The 26,728-nt window shown below is 37.6% G+C and overlaps 1 protein-coding gene across 3 annotated transcripts in view; it reads right to left on the minus strand.

Moving 5' to 3' along the window:
• Positions 1-26,728, minus strand: part of LOC124153707 (diacylglycerol lipase-alpha-like) — a 285,971-nt gene that overhangs the window by 20,495 nt on the left and 238,748 nt on the right. For all 3 annotated transcript variants that reach the window (XM_046527033.1, XM_046527032.1, XM_046527034.1), the window contains exons 4-7: positions 5,882-6,062; positions 2,774-2,858; positions 1,388-1,522; positions 286-488 (exon numbers count right to left, since the gene is read on the minus strand). In XM_046527033.1, the coding sequence (XP_046382989.1) occupies positions 286-488; positions 1,388-1,522; positions 2,774-2,858; positions 5,882-6,062 (604 nt within the window). The remainder of the gene's footprint in view (positions 1-285; positions 489-1,387; positions 1,523-2,773; positions 2,859-5,881; positions 6,063-26,728) is intronic.

The raw sequence follows: 26,728 nt of genomic DNA on the forward strand, positions 1-26,728 counted from the left end.
TAAACCGGTATTTCAAAAACCAAATAATTTGTGTATTATGAATACACTAATGGTGGGTAACGAATCGCAATCAATGCCTTTCGTTTTCTTTGATGAAGGAAACAACCCTATTATTACAACTGGCAAAAAATTAAATACGTACATTGCTGCAGCAAACCGTAGGATAGTAGAAAAAATTATCTTGTGGATAAAATCATCCTGAACATAATGGTAGGAAAAGTATTCGGGAATGCATTTCACGAATAAAATGAGATAATGCACCATAATGTATGTATATATATTCACCTCATTGAAGTGCAGAGAGAGCAGATAGCAGAGGCAGAGTTGGCCACAAGATACATTGGCCATCCATATGCAGCCAGTGCAAATGACATGTAATGTACCACTTCTTGAAAAGATTCTAAAGTGGCAGGGTCACTCAGAGCCACAAACTTTGTAGAAGATGTAACAGCTGCCCCAGAGAGAAAATCATACGTGCCATCCACTCTCTGAAAAGGAGAACAAAAATTTCCAAAAACTTTTATTTTAATTGACCACCTCAATACAGTCAAAATGCCAATGGTCAATATGTAGCATTAATAATGAAAATTCCTTTGAAAATTTCAACCACTTTTATGAACAGCCTGTAGGAGTTATCCCCTTAAATTTTATCACCATTTAGTCTGCACATATAGATAATTAGTGGAGATTCAATTATTGATTGCTCTGTCAAATGATAATTGAATTAACTTGCTAATACTTTCCTAGCCTATCATCGTCCGAAAATACATTTCCATATTCTCCCTGAATTACCATACCCTTTACCCACTTAAAAAACAGCTAGTTTTTCATTGAAGTCAGATCAAAAAATGCAGAGAAAACATGACACTGACAACAGGGCAAAATTCACGAAGAAAAAAATCATGATATGATTATCCATTATATCACATCTCCATCAAGGGAGCCCCCACCATCACAGCAGAGAATTGAAGCCCTAATTTCCAAACTAAAATGACACTGTTTTGATCAATTTCCATCATTTTTGTCTACTTCAAGGTTTTAATGCTACAACTATAAAGTTTTAAATAGTTGCAATTATTTCACGTATAAGTAAGGAAACTATCCCAAAAAATATAAATTCACACATTGAATATAAAAAAACAACAGGGCTGCCTTATAGTGACTTAAAAAAATTATATGCTCAACATATGAAATTCTTAAACAATGACTCAAATGAGCAGCAGAGTAGAGGAAAAGCATCATAAAAAGTGCACTCCATACATTTAAAACCAAACAGTAATTATTTAAGTTTTAAATTGAGAGTGTGCTCATTGAGATGCTTCAATATTATAAGTGGCCCACCTACTGTCAATAATGACATACAAAAAGAGTAAATATCAATCCTCACCTGACCTATGATGGCTAACCTCCTCCGTTTTTGGGATTTCCTCAAGAGAACAAGGCCAGCAATGACATCTGAAGGAACAACGTCTAAATCCCGAAAAAAATCAGACAGAAGGCGAGCAATATCTGCAAATGAATTCTGGAATAAAAACACATTAAAAACCACAATGAAACTGTGAAAAATATTTTTTTAAAGAGAACAATTTACAAAAATTAAAATTATTTACATTTCACAACAAATTCATGTGGATACAATAAAAATAAAATTAACTATACCAATCTGATGGAAACTTAAGGTCCTTGATAATTAGTTTTTGTGTATAAAGCCTGATGGTTGAGTTTGTGGTTACTTTAACCAAGGATCATGAACAGTTACAATACCTAGCACACCACTCATAAAAAGTCACTATTCATAGCACCACTGTCCCAAATTTTACATGCCAATGAAAGGTTGGTTTTATGACATTTTACCCTTTGAGGTACAATGTACGTGGAGCTCATCTATAGGGGAGAGGGAAAGATATTTTCTCACGCTACAGGAATTCCAGTAGCAATATGGTCAGGGCTTACAAAATCATGTTCCTGTTAGGACTGCATTCAATGCAAAACTTATCTCAAAATTTAGCAAAGCCCATTAGAATGCGTGAAGTAAGTCAGATAAGTGAGATGATGGCTGTGAGAGTTTCACACTCCAACTGCCAAGGATATGCTCAACAATGTGAAAAACTTGGCAAGTACATTGGTTCTTCCTAATAGAGACTAGCTCACATAATCAATTATGCAGTGGAAAAGAGAAGTACTAGTAACTCATTGGAAATTACTTCAGTTCTATTGCACCCCTTTGTGACCAACAAGACCATAACTTTGGTGCCGAAATGACTCTTCATTCAGAAATGAATAATCTTCCAGAAGGAATGCATGACGACTGTAGTAAACTTTGGAGATTCCAATCAAAGACACTCTTAAAAACCAAAATAAATGTGTATTCATGGGGCCTAAAACCTCCTGGGAACCAACAGCATGAAATAACCTTTGCACTAAGAAGCCAGAGAAATAATGGAGATGCCACATAACATTTCTGATAGATTCAGGATTTTTTGATGTTGCAGTGATATATTGAGCAGATTATTTGGTAATACTTAGATGGAAATCAAGATGCAAACATGGACGACGCCCTAAGGCCTGCTCAATGGATGCTATAAAATACCTGCTAACCCAATTTTACAGAAGGGGCAGAAATTATTTCGTTTTTTCCTAAGATCTTGATCAAGGCGAATCATAAGGTGAATCATAAGTAAAGCTTTGAAGACCAAAATGATTTTTATCATTGAATTTTTATAAATTTTTCTTGCATTTCATATTTTCGAAAATTAACTGTACAGACACTTACCCGGCTTCGATCGGAATTACCCATGCAGCAGAACAAAAGACGACATCGATGATCCCAACTGTCTTGATAGGCACGAATAACTTTTCTGCAAGTAAATGGGAAAATTATGAGAAATTATCACAATACGAGCTTAGCTCTGAGGAGAGCTGACAGCACGAGTTAAATTTCATCTTCATAATTATACATTCCACAGGCAAAACAAGAAAAATAGAACGACTTTTCCAGAAATGTTTAACGTAATTGGGAAAGGAGTAGAAATTCTATTGCACATGCGATGAAGGGAAAATTACGGATGCTTTTTTAGGGAGGAAAATTCAATAATTTTAGGGGCGCTTGGGGGTATTCAACACCTCGCAACGAAACGAGAGTTCGGCAGGATCACTTCGAAAAACTAGAAGGCACTGAACGCATAAACATTGCAGCTGGAGCTATGAAATTGTGAAGAAAAACCACTTAAATCAGGGGTCTTCAAAATACGGCCCGCGCACTCGTTTCAAGTAGCGCGCGATTCTCGCTCGTTTAACTCTGTGATTGACTCCCGATCAACGTTGATAGGATAGGTACTACAACGCCGCTAGGAACATTGCAGCGCTGTACTACACGTCAAAGTCGCCTTCAACTGTTTGTAAATAAGGAATACGCCACCGGATACTTCAGTAGACGTTGGAATCGAATACTTCAGTCATCGGCAAATTTGCTATCCGGCCCGCAGGGCGATTCGGAACTTGGAATGTGGCTATCGTGGCCTAGTAAATTGGAGACCCCTAACTTAAATGATATTTTTTTCAAAGATTCAGCCATAAAAATGTTTTGGGGGTGATTTACTCTTTCGGGGGAGGAGTTTCATATAGGGGAGGGGGTGATTTTGAGGGTGTGCGCTTAGTAATGAAGTTATACAAGCATTCCGGTAGAGAATGTGAACTCATAAGGTCGTTTTATACGGGGCACGTCATTTCGCAGGTTGGCACTGAAAAAATTTGTTGAAATTGCGAGAATGCGAGCTCGGGATTAGAGCACGGGATATTTTTCCATCTCGGATACATGCCTTCTCGCATGCGTTCTAGCAATTCACCGCTTTACACGACGCAATTGACACTGCGCCTTCGTACACACGTTAAATTGCGCAATGACGTTCTCCCTTTAGAAACGCCTTTACATCCCTCATCTCGCTACAACTTTGATTATTTTCAGGTTACAAGGAATGATGTAACTTCGGGAGAGGGCAACAAGAGATTTTGGGTGGTCACTCCGTGATAGCATAAGATACATAGCAGTAATTGATAAAGTAAACCAGTTGCAAATTATATTACTATTCCTTTTTAATGCATATATATGCATAATATATTAATAATATTATGGATTTTTATAATTTTAACAATGAGACTACAACTCATGAAAACTAACCGATATGCGTAAATAAATTGTTTCAACTAGAATATTCTTTTCGAAATATTTGCAAGGAAAGATACTAGCAAAAAATTAAAAACATTGTCACATGGACCCTTTTTATACTATGAAAAATTGAATTTCTTCAACTAGTACTTCAGCATCTCAGAAAGTTTCCATAATCTATATTCCAACATTACATTTATTCGCAACTTTTCAAAGTATCTACAAGTAAAAGCAACTCGAAAAAATGTATCATAGCAGTAAAAACTTTTTAAGACAGTGTTTTTCAAACATTTGAACATTTTGACACGTTATAAACGTTTTCATCGCCGTGATAACTTTTTCAACTTGAATTTTTACTGAAAAAGATACCTGAATACTGTAGGGTTCATGAAAGAGATCGGCGCAATAGTTTGCTCTTTTCAAGGCAGTACACGTAATGCTCTTCGGCTTAGTAAAGATTAAGTAGCCCCTCATGATAAAATAAAACAACGCAAATTGATTTCCTATATTATTCAACCAACTAAAAGGCATAGATAAAATAAAATTCTGAGTTTAATCCCACAACAACCAAGTCTTTGGGGATTTAGTCTGACAATCGTTTTAATAATGTGCCCAACCAAACTCTGTATCTTAATTATCATCCAAATTAACTTTTACATACCGCAGGATAAAAAGAACATCGCTTCATCTTCGCTTATATCCATTACCTTGTGCTAACACCCACTCTAACCTCGTTCTTTTTCTGGAAACGCCATTTTAAGGAGAAGACATCCTTTGTCAAAATAAGTTATGAATAGGTTTTGAAGAGTAACAGCCGAGTGAATGATCTAATTTTAGCCCACATATTTTAAATAAAATACCATTATTTTAACAACTTTAGACTGTTTTGACTGATATTTAATGAGGGCTATCTTTTATAATGTATTTTACAATAAAATCCATCTATAACTCGGATGTTTACAACCGATAGAGCATTACTTCGATCCTCAGTCAAATGAAAATTCATACTCAGGAATAAAGTTCATATATTTACCATTCAAACATTCATGCGAAAATAAATCTTTTTCTATGCTTATCTACGAAACGGGGGCCTTATAAGACTCTTAATTAAGAGCAGTTTCCCGGAATCATTAAAATCTACTCAGAGAGGAGGTTACTCTGATTTGTGCACTTTTTAACAGGAATAATTTAAAATTCTCCACAGGTTATTTAAATGAACAAACATTTTTGCGACAATGGCATACTAATACCAACTTTAAAGGATCTAATTGCAGAATGTATATTTATCCAACAGCAATTAATCCTGACAGAAATTCTTTCTTTTAATGTAGCATTGTTTTTCTCACTTAATTCAGTATCCATTAAATATAATATTTGAGGAATCAGGTCTTGAATCCTGACTCCACAAATATTACAGTTAAAAATTTAACAGTGAAGTTAGATTCGACTAAAATTAAATCCTGAAGTTGTAAAACAAGAAAAAAATGCCATAGAATTTTTTCATTAAGAATATTTTAAATTAACAATAATATTATATAAAACAACTGTATTTATTCAAAATATCGTTACTATTAAAATGAAATACTTAAATGCAAAGTTACATTCGACATTATCAATTCAAACACTCCAAATGAATCCATCGATAAGGTTACCAGCTAAAATTAAAAGCGCATACTAGTTACGTGAAAATATTTGAAGAATTAGCATAGCACGAACCTCTGTCTCCAGTTTCTGTTCCTATTTCCCGATCTTTTGTACTGGAACCGTGACTGTTGCGCATCACGCACACTCCGCTGGTACTTCTTCATTTTGACCCAGGAACGACCAGCGGCATCATATGTACACCATACTGTTATGACAACACTGCATATCACGCACCAATTGCTTATCACGAGCCCTGGTTAAAGGAGAAGAGAAAATTCACGTCAAAACCTTACGGAGTCCTCCATGTATAATGACGTACATACGAACATGCAACTGGAGATAGCTCAGTGGAGCACATGTTTAAGTTCTCGACCAGCGAGGATAAAAACATTCAAAACAGAGAAAAAAAACGAAAATTTTCTTTTTTGTGTTTACTTATCACTGATCCTCGCTCGTCGGCAGCTTTTAAACATGCATGCATAAACGCGTAAAGCGCTGAATAATCATAATTATTAGTAAACGCACCATTTATAGCACAGGAGCATGAAACGCGATAGGTAACCATGGGGAAGATGCAAATATTCCGCTCGATCGGTGGCGTTTTCTCTTTTTTTCTTCGCATCATCAATAGGCGTATTATTTGTTCAAAATATATGCCATAATGTGGAGATACATAGATAGCTCCTGTCAAATTATACTTGCTCATCAAATAAAATTGTTTAAACTCAGTCATACTTCGTATTTTTCCCGAAGTATTATTGTTTAAAACGAAAGATACCATGCATAAATTTTCAAGTATACAGAGTGCACCAATGCCAAAATGTTCCTGCGAAATAAAACAATTTTACCTCAAAGGCAATGCAGAATAAAAATTTCGTATTTGAGACAGAGAAAATAGTTGAAAATTGTCTACTACATATACCATGAAAATTGCTAGATGACAGCGTAACTTTTAGAAAATAATGCGTAATTAAATCAGGCAGTCCAGCGAAAGTGACACTCCAGTATTGTACAGATCAAATATTATGGCGATAAAAATTCCCTCATTTCATTTATATACACCAGGGATGAAGTTCGCCATGAAAAAAATTCGCTTGGCTCCACCGCGATTCGAACCCGTATCTCTCGATCGCCGGTCAGGTATGCTACCAGTTACACACAAAAAATCGGGAGATTCGGGTTCGAATTCCGGCAAAGCAAAAAGATTTTTTCATGGAAAATTTTCCCCTGGTGTATACATACAACTTTGCACCTGTGCACATGATTGCGAACAAATTTATTAGTTTAACGGAGCACTATTTTCATTTATTCCCCAAGTAAGGAGTACACGAAAAATTTCTCTTTCCAATACGGTCATCTCAAGAGCAATACCGTAGCAGAATGTACCTCATGGCCTTAACCTAGCATCCATCACATTGGAACAGTTTAATCTGATTAACTTAGGTGATCGACAATGTTTCCCTAAAAAATACCGGAATCACAATTAATTTAGTCTAGCAATAAGTACGAATTAGTTGGATGCTATTATTAGAATTTTGGAATGTCAATCAATTCACAATTTCATGGAAAAAAAATAATGCAAGATGGAGAAAAGACTACGAATCCGGGAAACTACAAATAATGCCTTTTGAAGCATGAAGCAGTGACGGAAGTAAGAATTCCAGGGCCGTCGCCCAATGAAATCTTCGCCCACAAAGTCAAGCAGCGAACTTTGAGGTACAGAAAATAAGCAAGAGGTGGAAGAGAAAAGTCGCAGTGGCACTGGGAACACTGTATGACATGGGGTAGGCAGCCTAGAAAACGTTAAAACAAGAAATGTAGTAGTGAGGGTGAGGATGAGAGAACGCGGATTAACTGGAGATGAGCCACGTGAGATGGAAAGCGGGCGGAGACTGATGGAAGATGGCCGACCACAGGGTAATATGTCACGGTGGAGGGAGTAGGAAAACAAGGATTAGCAAGTGATGGCTGGTCGTATCGTGGAAGGCTGAGGTAACAGACCGAGGTATATGGAGGCTGTGCTCAGATTATGGAATTACTTTCTGAAAAAAATTCAATATTCGATGGAGCTGAATAAAACGACAAGAAATTCCACCAGAACTATTCAATTATAAAAAAAGAAGTATTGTCATCCGCTTTTTCCGACAAGGCGTATTTCATCCGAATCGACTAGAAAATTTAGCTGCTTGAATGAAACTTGGATAAAAATTAGCATGAGGTTAATTAAAAACGGATACAAAATAGATAGGATACAAGATAGAATACTGTGAGAGAAAATAAAATAAATGATATCAACACAACGCCCAGGTACAAATAGATTTGCTTGGAAAACACGTTTATAACCAGAGCCTCACTAAATGAATGCATACACAAGAAAATTGTACATTGTGCATACGTGCTCAACAAAAAGTAGCGTGCGACTTGAGAAAATTGCACAATAAACTTGAAACGAACAAGTTATAATGCAATTTATATACTTGCATAAGAAATTTAATGAACTGGGGGAGCAAGTTTTAGGACTGTACGAGTAGACCTCCATATCGATACAGTTCCTCAATAAAACGAGAGTCACTTGGCGCAAAAATAAGTACATTTCTTACGTAATTCACTGCATAAAAAAATGAAAGAAAGCAAACGAATATTTTGATTAAAAAAAAGGAAACTCCTAATGGAGGGATCAAATTTTACAAATATAATGCCAGTCAGAGTTTCCACAATGGTATAGTTAACGCAAAGATTCACTTCTTTTATAGATCTTAGTATACGGATTTAAGTAATTCAAGATGTTTTCGCCATGGGGATATTACATCACCTTTTATGAAAAATAGACAAAGAAAAAAATGATGTAAGACAAAAGAAAGTTTTGCTCCGCAGTACTAACTCAGTCGCATTTGTCTTTTTCTACCGCCGCCCAGGTGAAAATAGCGGCCTCTATTTCACTCAACTCGCCGACCCAAAAAACTTTTCCAGTAACTATATGTCCAAAGTTAAAGAGCCATATCCTACGCCGGCAAGCAGGTGTGATGTCCCACACTCCGATTCAAGTCATTCACAAAGACAGAGGAACACCCTTAAAGAAATGTCACTTTAACTAAATCGATGTGCAAGCAGCCAGTGTCCCAATTTGTGTCGACATTATATGCCGCCGACGACGACGACATGAAGAAGAGAGTGGGCAAAGAGGCACAAGGGAGGCCAATGATAAAGCTGACGGAATCGCGCGGAACTTTTTCTCACATAATTTTCTCTCTCCTAAATTTACGGATAAACATAGCAAAGAGCATACGTGCAGGCTAGGGGACCGCATAGAGGAGGCCCAATTCCATCCCACAGGGGGCTGATTATTGTTGCCACTTCGGTCGAATTTTAATCGATTTTCAAAAATGTCCGCGGAGCGATAATCAGTGTAATGGGATACACTTTTTTCTACAATATTTTACATTATAATGTTTGTAATTGCGAGGAATAGCCCTGAAAAGTATTAAATTTGATAGATCGAGAAAAATAAGTAAAATTCGAAGATTCAAGCGTGATGGAGTGGAATTTTTGCATGCTGAAATAAATACTTGAAAATTTCCACGATTATAAAATATATTACGACCTAGGCTTCAATGTAACCACATCATATTCAACCTATAATCGTGGAAAATTGCAAGTATTTATTCCAACTTTGAGAAAAATGCAAATGTGGTCAAATATCTACCCTAAATTTTCTAAAATTTAAATATGATAGCATAAGTTTTTAAGCCAGTAATACGACATCAAAGAAAAAAAAATTAACGTTCGAGAGGGAGGCATCAGTCCTCTGTAGAAGTAAGTTGGGAGTATGCTTCGCGCGTTATTGCGGCAGAGGTGACTCGTCTCAATGGCTAGCCCGAGGGCGACCAACAAAAATCATGGAGAGGGATGTTCGTTGGATCCTAACTAATTCTCGTTTTTATTTCCACCCCAGTTTTCTTCTTCCCGTAAATGTCACGCTCCCGTGCTTTTCTCATAATGCCTTCTCCCTTTCGAGTCACGCGGAGAGCACGCCCGAGGAGGAACTCGCATCACGGAGGCAAACATGCACGCGGCCGCTCTCACGCTCCGTAGCTACGTTGTGTGTACGTACACAACTGTGCGAGTCTTCCAGCTTTATTGTTCTTTCACTATACATTCTTTTCTCTAAAGCCGCATTCATCGTGAATCACTGAATCGCATGGAAGAGGAAACAAAAGAGGCTGACCGCAGGGAGTAATATACGTACGTACCTCTCGCTGTTGCCAGATGAATATTGAAAAAAAGACAGGAGGAAAAATATTCGAGATTTTTTTTGTCACGTCGACTGATACACGCGAGGTGTACACTCGACGTACAGATACACGTAACCGAGGATACGGAGTTTTCTTTTTCCTTTTGACGGCGGAACTGAATTCTGTCCCTATATATCATTACAACTACCTATACCTAGGCCTGGATAATACATCGAAATACTGGAAAATGTGACGACATTAAAATACATAGGGAATCCGATACTGATATGGAAAATGAAAGGATACATTTTGTTCGACTCACTAATTCATAGCTACATCTACAGGTTGCACATAGTTATACCTGACGATGTAACTATGTTATGAAACCCGGGTCGTGCTTTTTCAAAAATATCAGTGAACCTAACAAAGTTTATTATTTCATTTTCCATAATTGAAAGATTTCACAAAGTTAAGCCTAAATTCAACAATAATATCCCATACTGAGCTATGACTGAGCAATAATCCCACGATATTTTAACGTTATAATTTTATAGGGCTCGATAACACAATAGCTAACGTCTCGATATTAGTTGTCATAATTGCCAATCAAAGATATTAAAAAATAATCATATTTAGATGCTGAATTTTCAATATCGCTCAAGCCTACCCATACTTGTATCCTTACGAAGTAAAAAATGATAAATAAACAAACAAAATTATATCACGCGAATATCAAATCATCAGCTGTGATTGAGTAGGTAAAGTTATATTTAAAGCCTAGTTTTATTTGTATGGAACGGTAGTGAATCCTCGTTTTCCCGACTTCATGAGCACTAATGCAGAATTCTACGTGGGTATTCCTGTGATAGAGATTCAACGAATTCTAACTCATGACGATTTATTGCACAGCACGTGTGTTGTCTTTACTGAGCCAAATAATTAAAAACAACTTCTATCGTTTGTTTTTCCTCTTTGACAACATATTTCCCTGTGTAACCACACCTTAAAAACCTCACTTCCACTTGATTACATACAAGGTGAAGTAGTTTGCTCCCCCTGAATACCAGTAAAACCGGATAATTTACCTTTTAATTTTAAAATAGAGCAACTTCCAGGTGTTCAATTCGGCCGTAGGCCGAGATTTACGGTCTCCATTATAATCCAGTGAGATATCCTTTAAATTAATTAATCTGAAATGGTTTTGAGACCATTAATTTTTTCCCATCGGCAACTGTATGCTATTATCTATGTCAACATTAGACAGCAATTAATATAAATTGACAGACCACGGTTGCAGGACCTAGTGCCATTAACAAAGCAATAGGTCTGAACCTTTATATAGGCACTAGGTCCTGACGCCTAATTGGGTCAATAAATAAAATTTTTGTTAAATGTTGCAATTGGTTTTTACGTTTGAGGAGGATACAACCAGATTTTATGATATCATGTACTTACCTCATATTACTGCGTTTGAGAGATAATTATAAAAATATTCTCAAGTTGTACGAAAACGTACACTTTGTCTTATGCGCATTAATTCGCAACGATTCCATTCCACGAGAACGAACTATATTTGCTCGATGTATTGCTGACTATCGACTTACATTTTTCATTACATAGGTAAAAATGATATTCAGATACATTTTTTTTATGATTTGGAAAATCTTGTTTGCTAAAAGCGGGCGATTGTATTTATTAATTGAAGGCAGTCTCCATGCAAGTGATACCTTTCAGCCTTCTTAAAGCTTTTATTTAAAATAAAAGTATCTATTAACCTGAAGAGTAAAAATATCATTATTTTCAGTAACGTCTATTTTATGCCTGTGCTAATACGGTGAAACAAATGATGAATAGTCGTACACATTTCACTGAACTCGAGGGTTCACCCCCTCCCTAGCACGAAGCCATACCGCCCGGAGGAAATCTAAAGAAGACAAAAGGCTTCGGTGAAACAAAAATGAAGGATAAAAATGACGTATTTCCCGACGACATTATTTGTTTTGCATGAAATGAGGTCGTCATCGCGGGTGAGAAATATGAATTCCAACATCTCTTTGTTCAGCTGCCGATTTTTCTCATTTAGACGCTCTTTTGTCTGGGTCACAAAAACACACGGCTCACATTATATCCTTTCTCAAACGCCTTTGCCTTTGAATGTATCCCTGAAAACGTAAGCTTGGTATTTATGACTACAATTGGCACTGAAAATACTGAAAAAACGATTGTAATTATAAAGAACGCACACTCGCTTAAATATCAGCGGCGTAAGCTTCAATACTGACAGGTAAGAACATCGGGCCGATTATTTTGAAATCCTGCCTCTCCAGCAAGGTGTTCACTTTCAATGCAAAAATATTTAAAAGTTTACAGAAAAGGCAAAAAATATTAGCTTTTAATCCCTTGATATAATTTGCTGGGTCAATTTACTTTTCTCGTCTTTGTAATAATGATGAATACGTCGAATAAGGATAATTACGTGTATTCCATGTTACATATTACCCATACTAATTAATTAAAATCGGCTTTATAAATTATTTTAGGCGATAAAATGAGGTAAGCCTTTAAAATAGGCTGTAAAAATTTTAAGCCATGAATAAACTACCACTTATCGATAATCAGAAAATTTTCATACCTGTTACCGGTGTTCTGATTCAACACTATACGCCCTGAATTTTTTTATGTACGGGAATTTACATCTAGCTCAAACCCTCCCTTGTCAGTGAAGAACCATCTGCTTGCCAGAATTTACTTTGTAGCGGAAGGATGGCCTTCCTTTATACTGTGTTTCTCGTTACTACGGTCAATCGAATACTGTACAGTCATAGGGGTTGGAGGCGAACTCCATAGGCTTAAAATAGATTTTAACCTTACCGTTTCAACTGATAATACATGGAGTTTTTCATGCATCACTTTCATATCAAATTTCTCATCAGGCAAGGTCGGGTTTAGAACAGGGATGCCGACTTACAAAATATATTGGGGGGGGGGGGGGGGGGGCAAACCGGAGATCTTGCCCCGGGAAATTTTATAAGTGGTGAGTTTTAAGTTTTTTAAGCATTTTAAAAGAGTCCTATGGTCAACATTAGAACCCTGATAGCTCGAATCTCGATATCTGGACACTCCCGGGAAAATAGACAAGCCTGGCACATTTTTTCCTCACACCCATAACGAAGGTTTATAACAGTGCCAGGTTCTTTCATTCATTTCCGCCATGGTACAAAAAGCGCAAAGACGCGAAAAAATTGGAGAAAAATGAATCTCTCTTTGTCAAAGGAGTTTAAATATTACGCACAGCCAATTTTAACACAAAGGTTCACGAATCACGTGAGAAAACGAAATTGGAATGACAAAAGTATAATAAGCAGTGCTGTAAAAAGCAAGGCATTTCTTCAAGTAAAGATTGAATAAAATGGTTAAAGTTTAAAGTACACAGAAAAAAGGCAATACTAAAATTGCGCATTAAATACAGTCCCGACACCAAAAATATATCGCACAGTAAGAAAGTTCGCACAGCATTTGAAAAACATTGAGAGATAAATTACGAATGAATATAACTACTAATACAATACAAAAAACAACTCGTACATAAAAAAACTAAACTTTGTCACAACACATACTTTTACTCATAAAAGATTAAAAGCCGCTACATCTGTTTCCACACTGAGCGGACTATAACATAAAAAAATTCCCAAACAAAAAATCACAACGCTATTATATTTTATTCAAATATGGTAAAATCCGTCGCATAATCCAGGAACTGTTAATTACATACATTGCAGAACGATACGACATGCATACTCAGGGTGGAATCATGAATTACGGCTAAAAATAAAAACGAGGAGGATTTCGGCGAATGAATATTTAAGCGTGGGCAGACAGGTAAACCTCATCAGAGAGAAAATGAACACTAGTAGAAAGCCGATTAGGGCGACGCGACGACCGAGGGAGTTAGGAAATGAAGTAGGAGTTTGGACCTGGCGGACGACTAGAATTTAACGAGAGGGGGGATAGAAGGAAGCCGGCGAAGGAATGAATCTGGGAAAAAACCGCCTGGAATTGGTGGTATTTCAACTATGGCGAAAAATATTTGTGCGACAGAAAGACCCCAGATTCTGATAGAGAACCTTTCATGCTAAAATGATAAACAAATATATCGTCCTTCCTACTAATTTTATTTTTAACAGCTAGGTAAGCTGTTAAATATAGGATTAGTGGGAAGAACGATATCTTTGTTTAACATTCGATATGTTGTTCCACGATATGTCTCCGAAAAAAGTTGACTTTTTTCATGTTTTAGTCAGGATGCTTTCTCAGTTTTGGCGCACGATCTTCACTAAGCATAAAACAATAATACGGCATCAAAAGCGATAGGAAATCACCAGAAAAAAAGAAATTCGATCAAATTTAATCGAAAAACTAAAGTTTGTTTTTCTTCGTCATATAAAATATAATTCCTCAAGCTATAAACTAAAAAAAGTGGAAAAGTTTCATTCGCACAACGCTACTGTTCATTAGCAATTAATATTAGGTACCTGGGTTATAATGCTCCGATCTGGTAAAATAAGCTCCATGGGTTACGAAAGAAGAGAGGCAGATAGAAATTCTAAGCAGAAAATGTGCCATAATGTGTAATTGAAATATTTAGTTTTAAGGCAAAAGATAGATATATTAACATTAAAATCTCAGAGCTATACTGACATCCCGATGAATGATCCAAATAAAAATATATCCATTTGATGTTTCTTGTATAACGAACCAAAAGTTTACGGTACTATGACCGAGAGTGAAAAGGTGAATACTATTTTTTTCTGGTAATATAGAGTGGAATAGCCGCGTTCTGTGTCTGAGATGGAATTTTTACTTAAAATAGACTGGTGGGTTTCAACGGCTAACGATGTGCAACACAATTACACTTCACTCTCTCACCCGACCAGACCACGAACAAGCGACCATCGTCAGGGGATGCGATGAATTTACCTCACCACTTCTGTTGGCACTACTAAAAATTTTGTCAGGTGTGGTGTTCGAACTCACGCTCCCCTTCGGGAACCAAAACTTAAGTCTGGCGCCCTACACCACCTCGCCATCCTGACTAACGCAAAGTATATGTATAAAAATGTAGCTTGGATATAGTGGGCATAAAGAAACAGGTTCTCATCTTTTTTTCATATACAAGTGTTATGAAAATTTTAACTGTAGCAAGCCAGAATGATAATAAAAATATTAATTATAATAGAATGTCTTAAGCAAATTAACCTTTAATCTGTGGGCAGAGCTAACAAAATAATTTTTTGTGTCGCTATGCAGGATTACATTGTTAATTTAAGGTAAACGGCATCATTAACGGTAACTTATACAAACCAAGGGCGCAAAATTTTTATGATAGAATTTTAAAAAGGATACAGACAGGAAATACCAACAATAAATTTTATTTCATTATCTTAGTTTCTTATACAAGAATTTATAATGTTTACGTTATTTTTGGTTACATTTTTGATTATATAACTTTGATATCATCCAAACATTGGCCGTGATCGAAAATTGAACCTTATTCCTGAATTTAAGTTCAATAAGACACACAAGTGTTATTTATGCGAGAGGTTGATCAGAATAATTAAAGTATAATAGTATTATCTACAGTAGAAAGTCGGCGTAGATAGCAATTGATTCCCATATTTAAAAACCAAAGAGATATACTGTAAAAGGGTAGGTCTAATTTCACTTGCGGGAGAATTTGTAATACAAAACCCGAGAAAATCGTTTTCCAGTGGATCTTCGGAGGGCGAGTAGGTACATGGAATGCCACTTTGAAGCTCTCCTCCTTCTAGCCACGAAATCCCGGATGCTCCTTCTCATTCACTATTCATCACCATGAATTTGAAACTTCAAAATGCGAATCTTATGTTCGCATAAGACGAAAAACCAGAACTTCATTTTAGATTGCACACCGAGGGGCATGACTGCAGGGGGGTTGTCAAAACAGCAGGCACGAACATCTTGGAAATTAATAACAATACGAAGACCTCACGAGGATACGACGTGGAGAGGTGAATAAGCGGCAACGTGAGTTAAATACATCAATCAAAAGTGAAAATCAAGAATATGAACTGTCAGGGATTGAACAAAAGCTGCAAAGTTTTTCATTCATGGCCGTGATTCTCATTACCAACTTTTTATATCGTTTTTTTATCCATAATATGGCTTTACCAATGTAAATTTATTGACCAGTTGAAGGAAAAAGATGCCGGATACAAGAGCTTCGAGGAAGTGAAAAGGAAGAAAGACGTGAGGAATGGAGAGGCCCAACCATTTAGCTGCTACCTACCAAGCTTCGGGTTGAATACCAGGCAGGTATATAGGCCGGTATTTGGAGGAAGTGACCGACAGATTAGGCCAATTGCGCCTTAAGAGAAGGGCAGGGGGAAAAAGGGCCTAGAGTAACCCGGCGTCAGCAAGATCCCTGAAGGATTTCGGGTGTACGCATTAGTCTGGTGTCAACGAAACCCCAGTAGCCCACCACATTGGGCCAATGCTGGACCAAGATGTATATGTTCTTACCTGGGCAATATAAAATGGCAACACTGATGTATTTGGCCCTCTATCTTTAAAATAAAAACATAAAATATATTAAAAGATGGCAATGCTGGCTTCTATCGACCACGAACTAACAATGAAAGCCCATAATGGCTACCTAACCCCACATTGGCTACTCCATGAAACTCAATATTGCGACTCCCCCATTATATTATCTACGGAAAATCGTAGAAATTTCCTTCCTCATAGGATTTTTTTCCTTTCTGTAGAAACATTAAATCATGGTTTCGCTAGTAGTGGGCCCTGGTCGCTTCCATAGCGGTGAGGGTTTCCCGTCCCGCCCTTCCATCCCTATCCCTACCTCAGAGGCGTCGTCGGTCTCCTATCGCGGCGGCGGCGTCTCTTTCCTTTTTTCCTTTCCTTCCACACCCCTCCCCGGGAGCGCGGACGTATCAGTTGAAGTACTGGGTCCCGGCACCGGTGGTTGTAAACCTGAAAGAACCCCTTGGGTTCTCATTGGTACTCCATTATATACACAATGGTTAATCATAGAGTTCATTTGTATTTTGTGCCTCAGCGCACACGTTTCCATGATAGTTTTCCCGCTAACCCATTCAAGGCCCACTTATTTGAGTCCAGGCGCACCAATGTTTTCACACTTCTATGTACTATAATACATATCCATAGTCACTGAAGGGGCATGCCGTCCTCTAAGAATAAATGTAGGGGGCTTATACCCACAAGGAAACAGATATTGGCTATTCATTGGTTCTCCTCTCATTACCAATATATAGCCAATATGGGGTGCCAAAGAATAGCCCACATGGTCAATATTGGGTGGCTATTGGGGAAGGCGACAAGAAGTTCACGGTTTAACTTCCCTTCTAACGTATGGCGTGCTGCACTTGAAGTGCCCTCCACAAAACTTTCAAGCAAGGATAGGGCAGTTTCTGAAAATTCTCTGCCACCGTCACGAAATTTATCCCGGACCTACGAGGTGGGAGGCCAACTAAACCCACCACAACAACCCCAGCCTCTTCTGAAATATCAGATATACCAGAGTATTCGTACCAAAAAATTCTACAAGTATATAACTAGAATATCTGTACCAGCTCAATTACCCCCCATTGATAACTTCGCTGAGGCAAGGAAAAATTATGTCCCCTAAAAATTCGTTTAAGGGAAGTTTGACAGTAAGTATATCTATATAGCATATGCGGAACATTTACAATCAGGAAATTGCGTATTTATCTATCCACGAATTATCATTTTACAAACACAGTTATTACAATGGAAACTATTGCTAACGGCGTATATGACCTAAAATTTCGATAAATTTCCCAAATATAGTCAGTGAGACAGCCAACCAGAAGTTTGGAACAGTATAAATCATTCGGAAACTCTCTTAATGCTGACGGCAGTTAGAGAATTTCATTCATTAGCACATACGCCAGGTTAAATGTCGGAGGAATGAAGGCGAGAATCAAAGAAAAGAAATACAAATGGGCAAACTTCTGCGAAAATTTTGCGCACGGCTAGGCACTCCGGCTAAAGAACAAATGGGAGATTAATGACAGCTCGGTGTGTTTGTTTTACGAATGAATATCTCGAGTTAAGACGTTCAGATGAAAGATTTCTTAAGGAAAGGACGGAAGTCTATAATACAAGTTCACTGCAGCATAAAATTCGAGTAATTTTTTCCAAGAGCAAGAGAGACAACTATTACGAGTAAGTATCCCCACTGCAAAATTTGAAATCCACCTCGACCTACTTTGTTCTGAACAAGCTATGAATATGAACAAAGGTGTAAATTCCATCAATTATACAACAGTATATACACCTACTCCGGGGATCACTTTTTTGAGAGGGTTTTTCTGTCAAAAAGAAAATTCTTAGGTGGATATTTTTCGAATCCAAAAAAATTTGTTGTTTGTGAAGTCGCTGAATATTTCCTCAATTAATGCCTAAAATAATTGCATGGAATTGTTTATTTATTTTCATGAGCCACTAGAAAGGCTTAACCAACAATTATTTTATTTTCATTACGAAATGTTAGTCGTGTGGTTCCTTCAAAAGTTTTTTTTTATGCAATAGAATAGATTTAGTTGGTTAACAGAGTAAACATGCCGCATTTGCGATATAGTTTTTAAAATATAAAATAAAACGCAACAAACATATTTCACACATTTTATTTAACTCGAAAAATATCTCTTAGGAGATCTTTTTGGGCCATTATTCAATGAACAGAGATGTTCCGAATGTGCCTGAAGCACAGGTGAACTCAAGGCAAATAAAGTAGAGCATGATATACAAACGAATATTCATGTTAATGCTATAATTCACCATTTAGGTTCTTTTTAGCTATATCACAACAAAAATATGATATCATTCACGGACGAACGCCAACTATGGTGGAATAACTCATTAAAAACAATAGGAATCCATAATTTCTGAACGAGAAACGTAATGAGTACCAAATGCGATTCCCTATAACATTTTTCCATTGAAACACATAGCTATTGGATTTCATTAGTCTGAAATTAATTAAAAATTACGATTTTATACGGATTATAGCCGGAATAATTTGGTTTTATTCGTAGTATTTTTTCTCATCATTTCGTGTTTATCCTAAAAGAAACAAATAAAAGGTGTTACTAATTTGCCACCTAATTTTAAAAAGAATCAAAAAAGACTACAATATGCTCGGTTGTTTTTACAAGAAAATAATTTATTACTTTGATTTACATTGAATTCAAAGTTTTCCCACAGTTGGGATTGAAAATTATAGAATTGAGATATTACACAAACCATTCATAGAATTACCTCAAGTAAATTTTTCTTTCTGGAAACTCATTACGGCTGTCATTAACTATCTGCTGTAATGATTTATTACATTTATCTATCGATTGAAGTACAGAGGTCGTCAACAGAAAGTAATTCTATGCATGCAGTGGATTACTTGACTCCGTTTTTTTAGACTATTTCATAACCAGCTCGTCATCTTCACTCGATAGTCAAGGATAAACAACATGTATTGTTAGCACATATTAACAATTAAAAAAATGACTACGTACTCTAGTTGATATATCTAAAAAGGTTTCTGAAAAATTGATTTTTTTAAGGAACTAAGGCATAGTTAATCTAGTCTATTATCTCCATTGCATCCACTTCAGTGGAATCAAGATTACAGAAGAATGACAGATCGCAGTCGTGCATCAATTCTGTAATGGTTTAAGCCTTAAGAGTGTCAGCCTTATCCAGGAACTTTCTGATGCAACTAACCTAGCACATAACGCGTCGCAGTATGCCCACGATGCGAGGAGAATGAAACAAGATTCTCATTGCTTCACTTGCACTCATAAGCAGTACTCGGCGACCTTCCTAGACCATCTGAATTCTGTATACGTCTTCGATCTAAAAAGTATTAAATAAAAATGACAATGAGTGAAGGTAGCAGTGGTCTCAAAACTAGTTGCGGAAACCAGCTGCTTGCATGCTGCGTATCTTCGACCGCATGTGATGACAGTTAACTTACGGTGGGAGGAGAAAAAACTGGATTGATGGTATCAAAGTCACTTATAAGGCAGTCAACAAGTTTTTGTCTTTTGTGGATATATTATAGGTTTCTTTCATGTGGAGCCACCTTTCAAGCATTAAACTTGCATGACAAGCCTACAAGCCTACAAGATTTTTCGCATAAAAATTCATTTCATGCATACTGAAGTGCAATTTAATTCAACTTCATGAAGCTATTTCGTAGGTTTTCCACGAAGTTCATAAGCCAGTCTTAAAGATGATGGTGATGTAAGTAACCCTTGGAGGAAATGATGCTTAAACTCCTCGCCCGTCAGGATACTCGCTAAAATTTCATCACCCGTCACTTACTTCGCTTAATATCAGTATTATTCTCCTTGATGAGTTTCATTCAGAAAAACATATAAAAATATCTCTTCAAGGGATAACCTCTTTCTTCCCTCATCCTTCCTTCTCAACAACGCTAGAGGCGAGTTTCAGCTCGTTTTAAGACAGGTAGAGCATGATAATGAAGGTACGTGGAACAGAATGATTCCGCAATCCTTTGAACTTGGTATGCCACGGATTTCCCACGACGAAGAAGATAATAGCATCGCTATTTCATTCCATGAGAGTTGCAGTAATTTTTATCGACATTATATTGCATTTAGGTTCATTTATGCATAAAATTTCCAAAAACGGCATTAAACCGCAGGAGTTGTACCAAAAATATCATAAATTTTCTCGCATTTTGTATAGTCATCATGAAAATGACATAACTTGTTGAAATATAGGTAGGTTAACCTTAAAATTCTATGGGCCATGCAAACTTTTTTCCGTCACCACGTTACCTGTTTAGGAGAAACGACGGAAATAATTGCTTGCAACTATTGATCATTCAAAAAGATTTAGAAACTGATAATGGTCGCAATTTGATGGCAAATCACAATGATTTCCGAGAAGGGAAAATAGGCCAGGTAAAACCGACGAAGGTAGTACAAATGTTGGTTTTTGACTTATAAGTTTCCCATTATCGCAATCATCCTTGCCTACTCAGTCAGCGCTACCAATATATACCTATTTTTTCCACACTCAAGTCAATTTGAATGAGATATCAATTTATTTCCATGCATAGCGCTCAGTGTAATGGTTTCATTTTTTACATCATATAACAATACCTTCACTCAAGATTGAGAGCTGGGAGTTTTTCTATCGGATGGCTGACTAAGTGAAGAATATAATTCCTACACTCGATTTTATTTTTAGCTTCATATTTTTCTTATGATCATATTTGTAGCAGAAAAAATCTCATATTTTTGTTTGATATCAATAATAGCAGTTTTCCTTAACAACCATTTATAATTATAATAACTCATATAGAGGCCATAATTCATGAATTAATTCGTTTTAAACGTGATACCATTTCAATTCGTATTGCGTGCGAAACTGGAAATGTACAGTAATAACAATTCCTCTTTCGATCTGCATATTTTTACGTACTCCAAAATGTGTATCTATGCAGGGCGTCTGTTAGGTTAAGCTGTAGCATGAAAATACGGACTGCGAACGCAGGAGGGACTCGAACCCGCGATCTACAGCTCGACAGGGGAGGACTGAAAACCTGCCGCGGCACCGATGCTAACGACGAGGCTATTGTATGTAAAATTCAGAACGTGAACATGAAGTCTGGTGTGTTCTCCTGTGAGTTAGTAGAGAGAGAAGAAACGGGGAAATGTTTCGTATCGTCGAAGTCGGTCTCGATTTCTATTTCCTAGACTCCCTCCAAACATTCACTCCGCGGATCACGGAGTTGGCATTACACCTGCCGCGCCGTCACTGGGTCACTCGTACAAGGCCCGCGGGGCTCCCCTCCTGCAAACGGAATATATATCGGCCGCCGCCGCTGCCACTGCATTCACGGGTGCGCGCCACGGGCATGCGCGGGAGGGGAAGGTGGAGAGGAGAGGGGGGAAGCTCCCGCGCAGCCCTCTCGACAGGGCGCTCTTGAACTCTTCCCCTTTATGGCCAACCCCACGGCTGAGAGACTGAATAGCACCTCCCGCAGGGATAAGGAGGAGTTGCATCGCAGAAAGGGGGGGCAAAGGGTTGGAGGAGAGGGTATATGGTCCCACACCCCCGGCCTCTCCTTCCCTTCGCTTGGCCAATTATCGGCTCCAGTTCGAGCCTACAATGATTAATTTGACTTCCGTCGGCGTCACTTGGGTCATATTGCGTTGAATATCGGAGATTCACATGAATAGCAATTCCTCTTTCGATCTGAATTTTTTACAAACAAACCGAAGTAAGGAAAAAAGAAAAACCTTTAAGAACATCTAATATTAAGCCCAACATCTATCGGGTTAAGACATTATTATTATTATAGTATTCTACCGATCACGGTAGGTTTCCATGGAGTACTTAGGAAGCATTCGGGGAGCCTTCCTTGCCTTCAAGCACTTCCCTCTTCAATGAACCTTAAGGCCTACTCCCTTTCATTCTATCAACAAATCCTACTCTCTCCCTTCCTCTCCCTCGTTTACCTAAAATTCTACACTCCAACGCGGTTAAGCGTATAAATTCGGACTGCGGACACAAGCGAGACTCGAATGCGCGACCATCAGCTCGACAGGCGAGGACGTCCACCCGAGTGAGAAAGTTTTAAACGTGATACCATTTCAATTCGTATCGCGTTTAACACTGGACATTTACATGAGCTAATCATCTTTCGATTTGAATTATTTTACATACAGAAGAAAGAGTAATATGCCAATTCAGGACAATTTCTGCCAAGCTAAGCGAAATTAACCAAAACTTCAAAGATATTGCGCAAGTAGTTAATATTTTAAACGGTGAGAGTTTAACGGTTCGCATTCGCGCTCATGACGGTTCATGCCCAACGCAGAACTATTAGACGTTATAGATGAATTTCATGTGCATTCGTATGGCATTCGCATCGATCATGTACACCGTATCGGAGCTATGGTAAAATACTGGTCCCAAAATTTAACTATTTCGTGAGGAGTATACTCTAAGCCTCATGCAACATGCCTCATGAGTCAAGCTACGTCTTTTTAACTACAAACAATCGTATCAATGGCAATGGGCTTCTCCGATAAAAATATAAACAGTGAGATATCAGGGGTCAAGATAGCCTCAATGGTGAAGTGTATGATTTCAATAAGATTTTGTCTGATACATGCATTGAGTAAAGAATCACGCATAAATGTTAATCTGGTCCCTGCTCAGAGGTATTAACAAACAGACGACAATAATGACAATATTGATTAAAGAAGCATATGGAATCGGAATTATAATATAAAATGAGATAACATTCACTGTCCGCAGAAAAAAATCGAAATATACGCATAATTTTATCGATACCGTTGATGCTTTACTAAGATGGACTTGCAAAATATATGGTCTCTTAATTATTTTTCTCGATAGCATGTTCTCCAAACACAAAACTGTGGTGTCATTTTTAATAGGTATCTAATCAATTCATCACTTCTGTGTTCGTCCGAAGGATAGTCCTTTCACATTGCAACATCACTTCCACAAATCCTACAAACTCACTGAGCTTTGGCAAATACCAGGGTTCCCACTCTACCTGAATAATGAAATTCACGGCTTTTTCCAGGTTTTCACGGTTATTTTTCACGTTTTCATGGTTTTTTTAGGTTTTCACGGTCACAATTTCGCTAAATTCACGGTCCGTTAATAAGCCAACAGTAAGAAAATCACTGGCCGTATATCAACAGAAAATTAACGTACGCGGCAAACGCTGTGAATGTTAACGCCGCAATGAAAAGTGATATCTGTTATGACGTGAACTGTCGTTTGCAAAATTCAGGGCCGGCTAAAGGACCAGCCCAACCGCGCTCCTGCCTGGACGCCAAATACCTTTCGGACCTCCTTCCGTCCGGACACCCGAGGTCCTTTTTTAATTCCTCGCCGAGAGATTGTTTTTTGCGCACGTTGTTATTACTGTACAGTAACCGAATTTCCCCACCCCAATCATTCTTATTTAACGGAAAATATTTTATTTAAATTGTTTATAGAATATAATAAATTGATTCTCTCTTATTTAACGGGAAATATTTTAAGAAAATTGTCTAAAGAACATAATAAATCGAAAAATAATTTCATACACCGTATTAGCACAATTCTAAGACGAACACGATTCTAAGACTACCCTCCTTTTTTGGAACTCCACTAGGGGAAATTTTTTTCTTCCTAATAGCGATACGATTATAAAATGAATGCGGAAAAACGATCAATGCTTTATTTTTTGCTAGGTTGCCTATGTCCCAGGAAACGCAGGATTTTGGCGAGTAATTAAGATATTCATTAAAGGTTTCAAACAATATTTTTAGATAATAACAGGAATAGTAGTACTTTATCAAGACATATAGGTCATATTGTTGATTCGACCCATATCCCTTTCAAAATTCTGAAGGAAAACGCCACCTCACTAAAAATATGTTTGCTGTCCACTCGGCATTTACACTGCTATTATGGATTTCAGTCTGATGTAAAAATTCTTATCCATCAAACACCATTTCCAGTACACGTATTCACGAAAGCAATGTGCATGTTGTGCCAAAAACAACCGCATTCGCCGGCACAGTGACTGGTTGTGAGATGGATGACGAACGCCAAAAATAGTCTATTACTTGAATTGTTCCTGTCTATTGAATACATTTTTAATATAATTGAGGTTGTGTGTAAAGCGTGAACAATGTTGCCTTAACCGTCAGTGGCACGCTCATCTGGATCTTCGCCTTCATATCTCTACTTGTTTTCTCCAACTCTACCCCCACCCCTACCGTCATATGCTAGCGGACAACCCAAGGCGCTCTGCAATATTCACGCGCATCTAGCCCGGATTCTTTTCTTCGTGTTCAATTATTTTCAGTCCATCTCTTTAAGTTCTCAATAGTTTCTTCGGAGGGGCCGAGGTCCGAAGACGAGTAAAATTAAATTAGTGAAAATGAAACCTGACTTTATTAAACCCACATGGAAAACACTCGGTGGTTCGAAGTCCAGCCACCCTGGAAAGTAGGGAACCACTCGTACGAGGTGAAGTTCGGAACTGATGCTATCGCGTACGGGGGTACGCAGAGCATACTGCAGAGGGCGAAGCGTGACCATATGACTGCGCCATCAAATTTTTTACCCTAAAGATACCCATTCTTTTCTATCGTAGCGCCAGATGAGCAGATGTATTCGGATTGTTAGTAGAGAGAAACAAAAACCCTGAGAAGATATTCCTTCGTCAGTAACTCTGACAAGTGAGACTTATAGTATAGCTCGTAAATTTATAACTGATAACAACCTGATATCATGTTTCCGGGACAAAATGCCAAATTAACTGCCGAGAAGCTCAGCTACGACGATATCGCGTTTCGCCAAAAATCACCATCGTATTTTTCCATCTATTTCCTTGCTTAAAATACGTCGCGTTTGGTCTCTTTTTTTTTAATTGCGTGCAAATTACTAACATTTCAATCTAATAAAAGCATAATAGCAATTACTGAATATCATTGTTAGATACCTTTTGGGCTAATACGTGACTCATGCAGCAGTTGACCTCCAGGAAATAGGAACTTTGAAGGAGTTATAGAGCGTTCCACATTTAGTTGACAGTATGGGCTCTTATGGGGAATCGTTTCCCATGTTAATTTCCATAAGGCCAGGAGCGCGGTGTTGTCAATAACAGCACGAAAATTAATGTTGCGTAATGCACTGATTAAAAAATTGCATTCTTATGTAGAAAGAGATGCTGCATACATTGGTGCCAATAGTTTTTCGATAAAAATTATGACTAAAGCTATAAAAAACATTTCCTTAAATTTCCGTCAGAAACGTGTATTTTTTACTTTATCTTCTTCTCGCAATTTCTGCCTAACCGTTGTCTGTATTGAATTGAATCTTCAACAGAAAATTTTTCACACTATTTTCTCTTTGAAGGTCTTCACCAATTGTACAAATATTGAGTTAAAATGTTGTTATGCCGACGTAACACCCTTTAGGACAAGAAAATTTTGATTTTTGCAAGGTGAAAAGTAGTCGCTTACTAACTTACGTTTCTTACGTCGTAGGTCCCTATATGCTGCATACCAAATGTGATGAAAATTACAAAGTTATTTTTGGTGAAAAAATAATTAACTTAAATCAATTCTGAAGCGAGTTACAAGGTTTTGATCTTAAGAAAAAATATTACGGCGCCGCTGGGCCGGGCTTCTTGCTTTTCCTTGCGCGCAGAGGGAAAATTCTCGGGCGGGAAAGGAGTTTTTTGTCAATGCATACTATGAAATGTATTAATCTATTCGTTTGATATCCCAAACAGAGAATACTCATACGTCGTAACAGCAGTGTTTTTATCGGAATACATTGATACACGAAAGTAAGCAAGCGACTTGGAAATAAGACGCTTTCGCCTTGGGTGTTTCGGTCCCATCGCGGAAACCAAGAAAGAGAATATCTCATAATCTGTGCGATACACTACCACATCCAGTGCACGCCTTTTAAAAAAGGGGGCTTGGGTTTTTTCTGAGTTCCTTTCATAGGGTACCATAAAACCTGCACCAGAATCGACCCAAGCCGAAGGGGTCGTGGGAAGAATTTACGAAGGCGTTCA

The sequence above is a fragment of the Ischnura elegans genome, chromosome 2 (assembly GCF_921293095.1).
Source record: "Ischnura elegans chromosome 2, ioIscEleg1.1, whole genome shotgun sequence".
Taxonomy (NCBI): domain Eukaryota; kingdom Metazoa; phylum Arthropoda; class Insecta; order Odonata; family Coenagrionidae; genus Ischnura; species Ischnura elegans.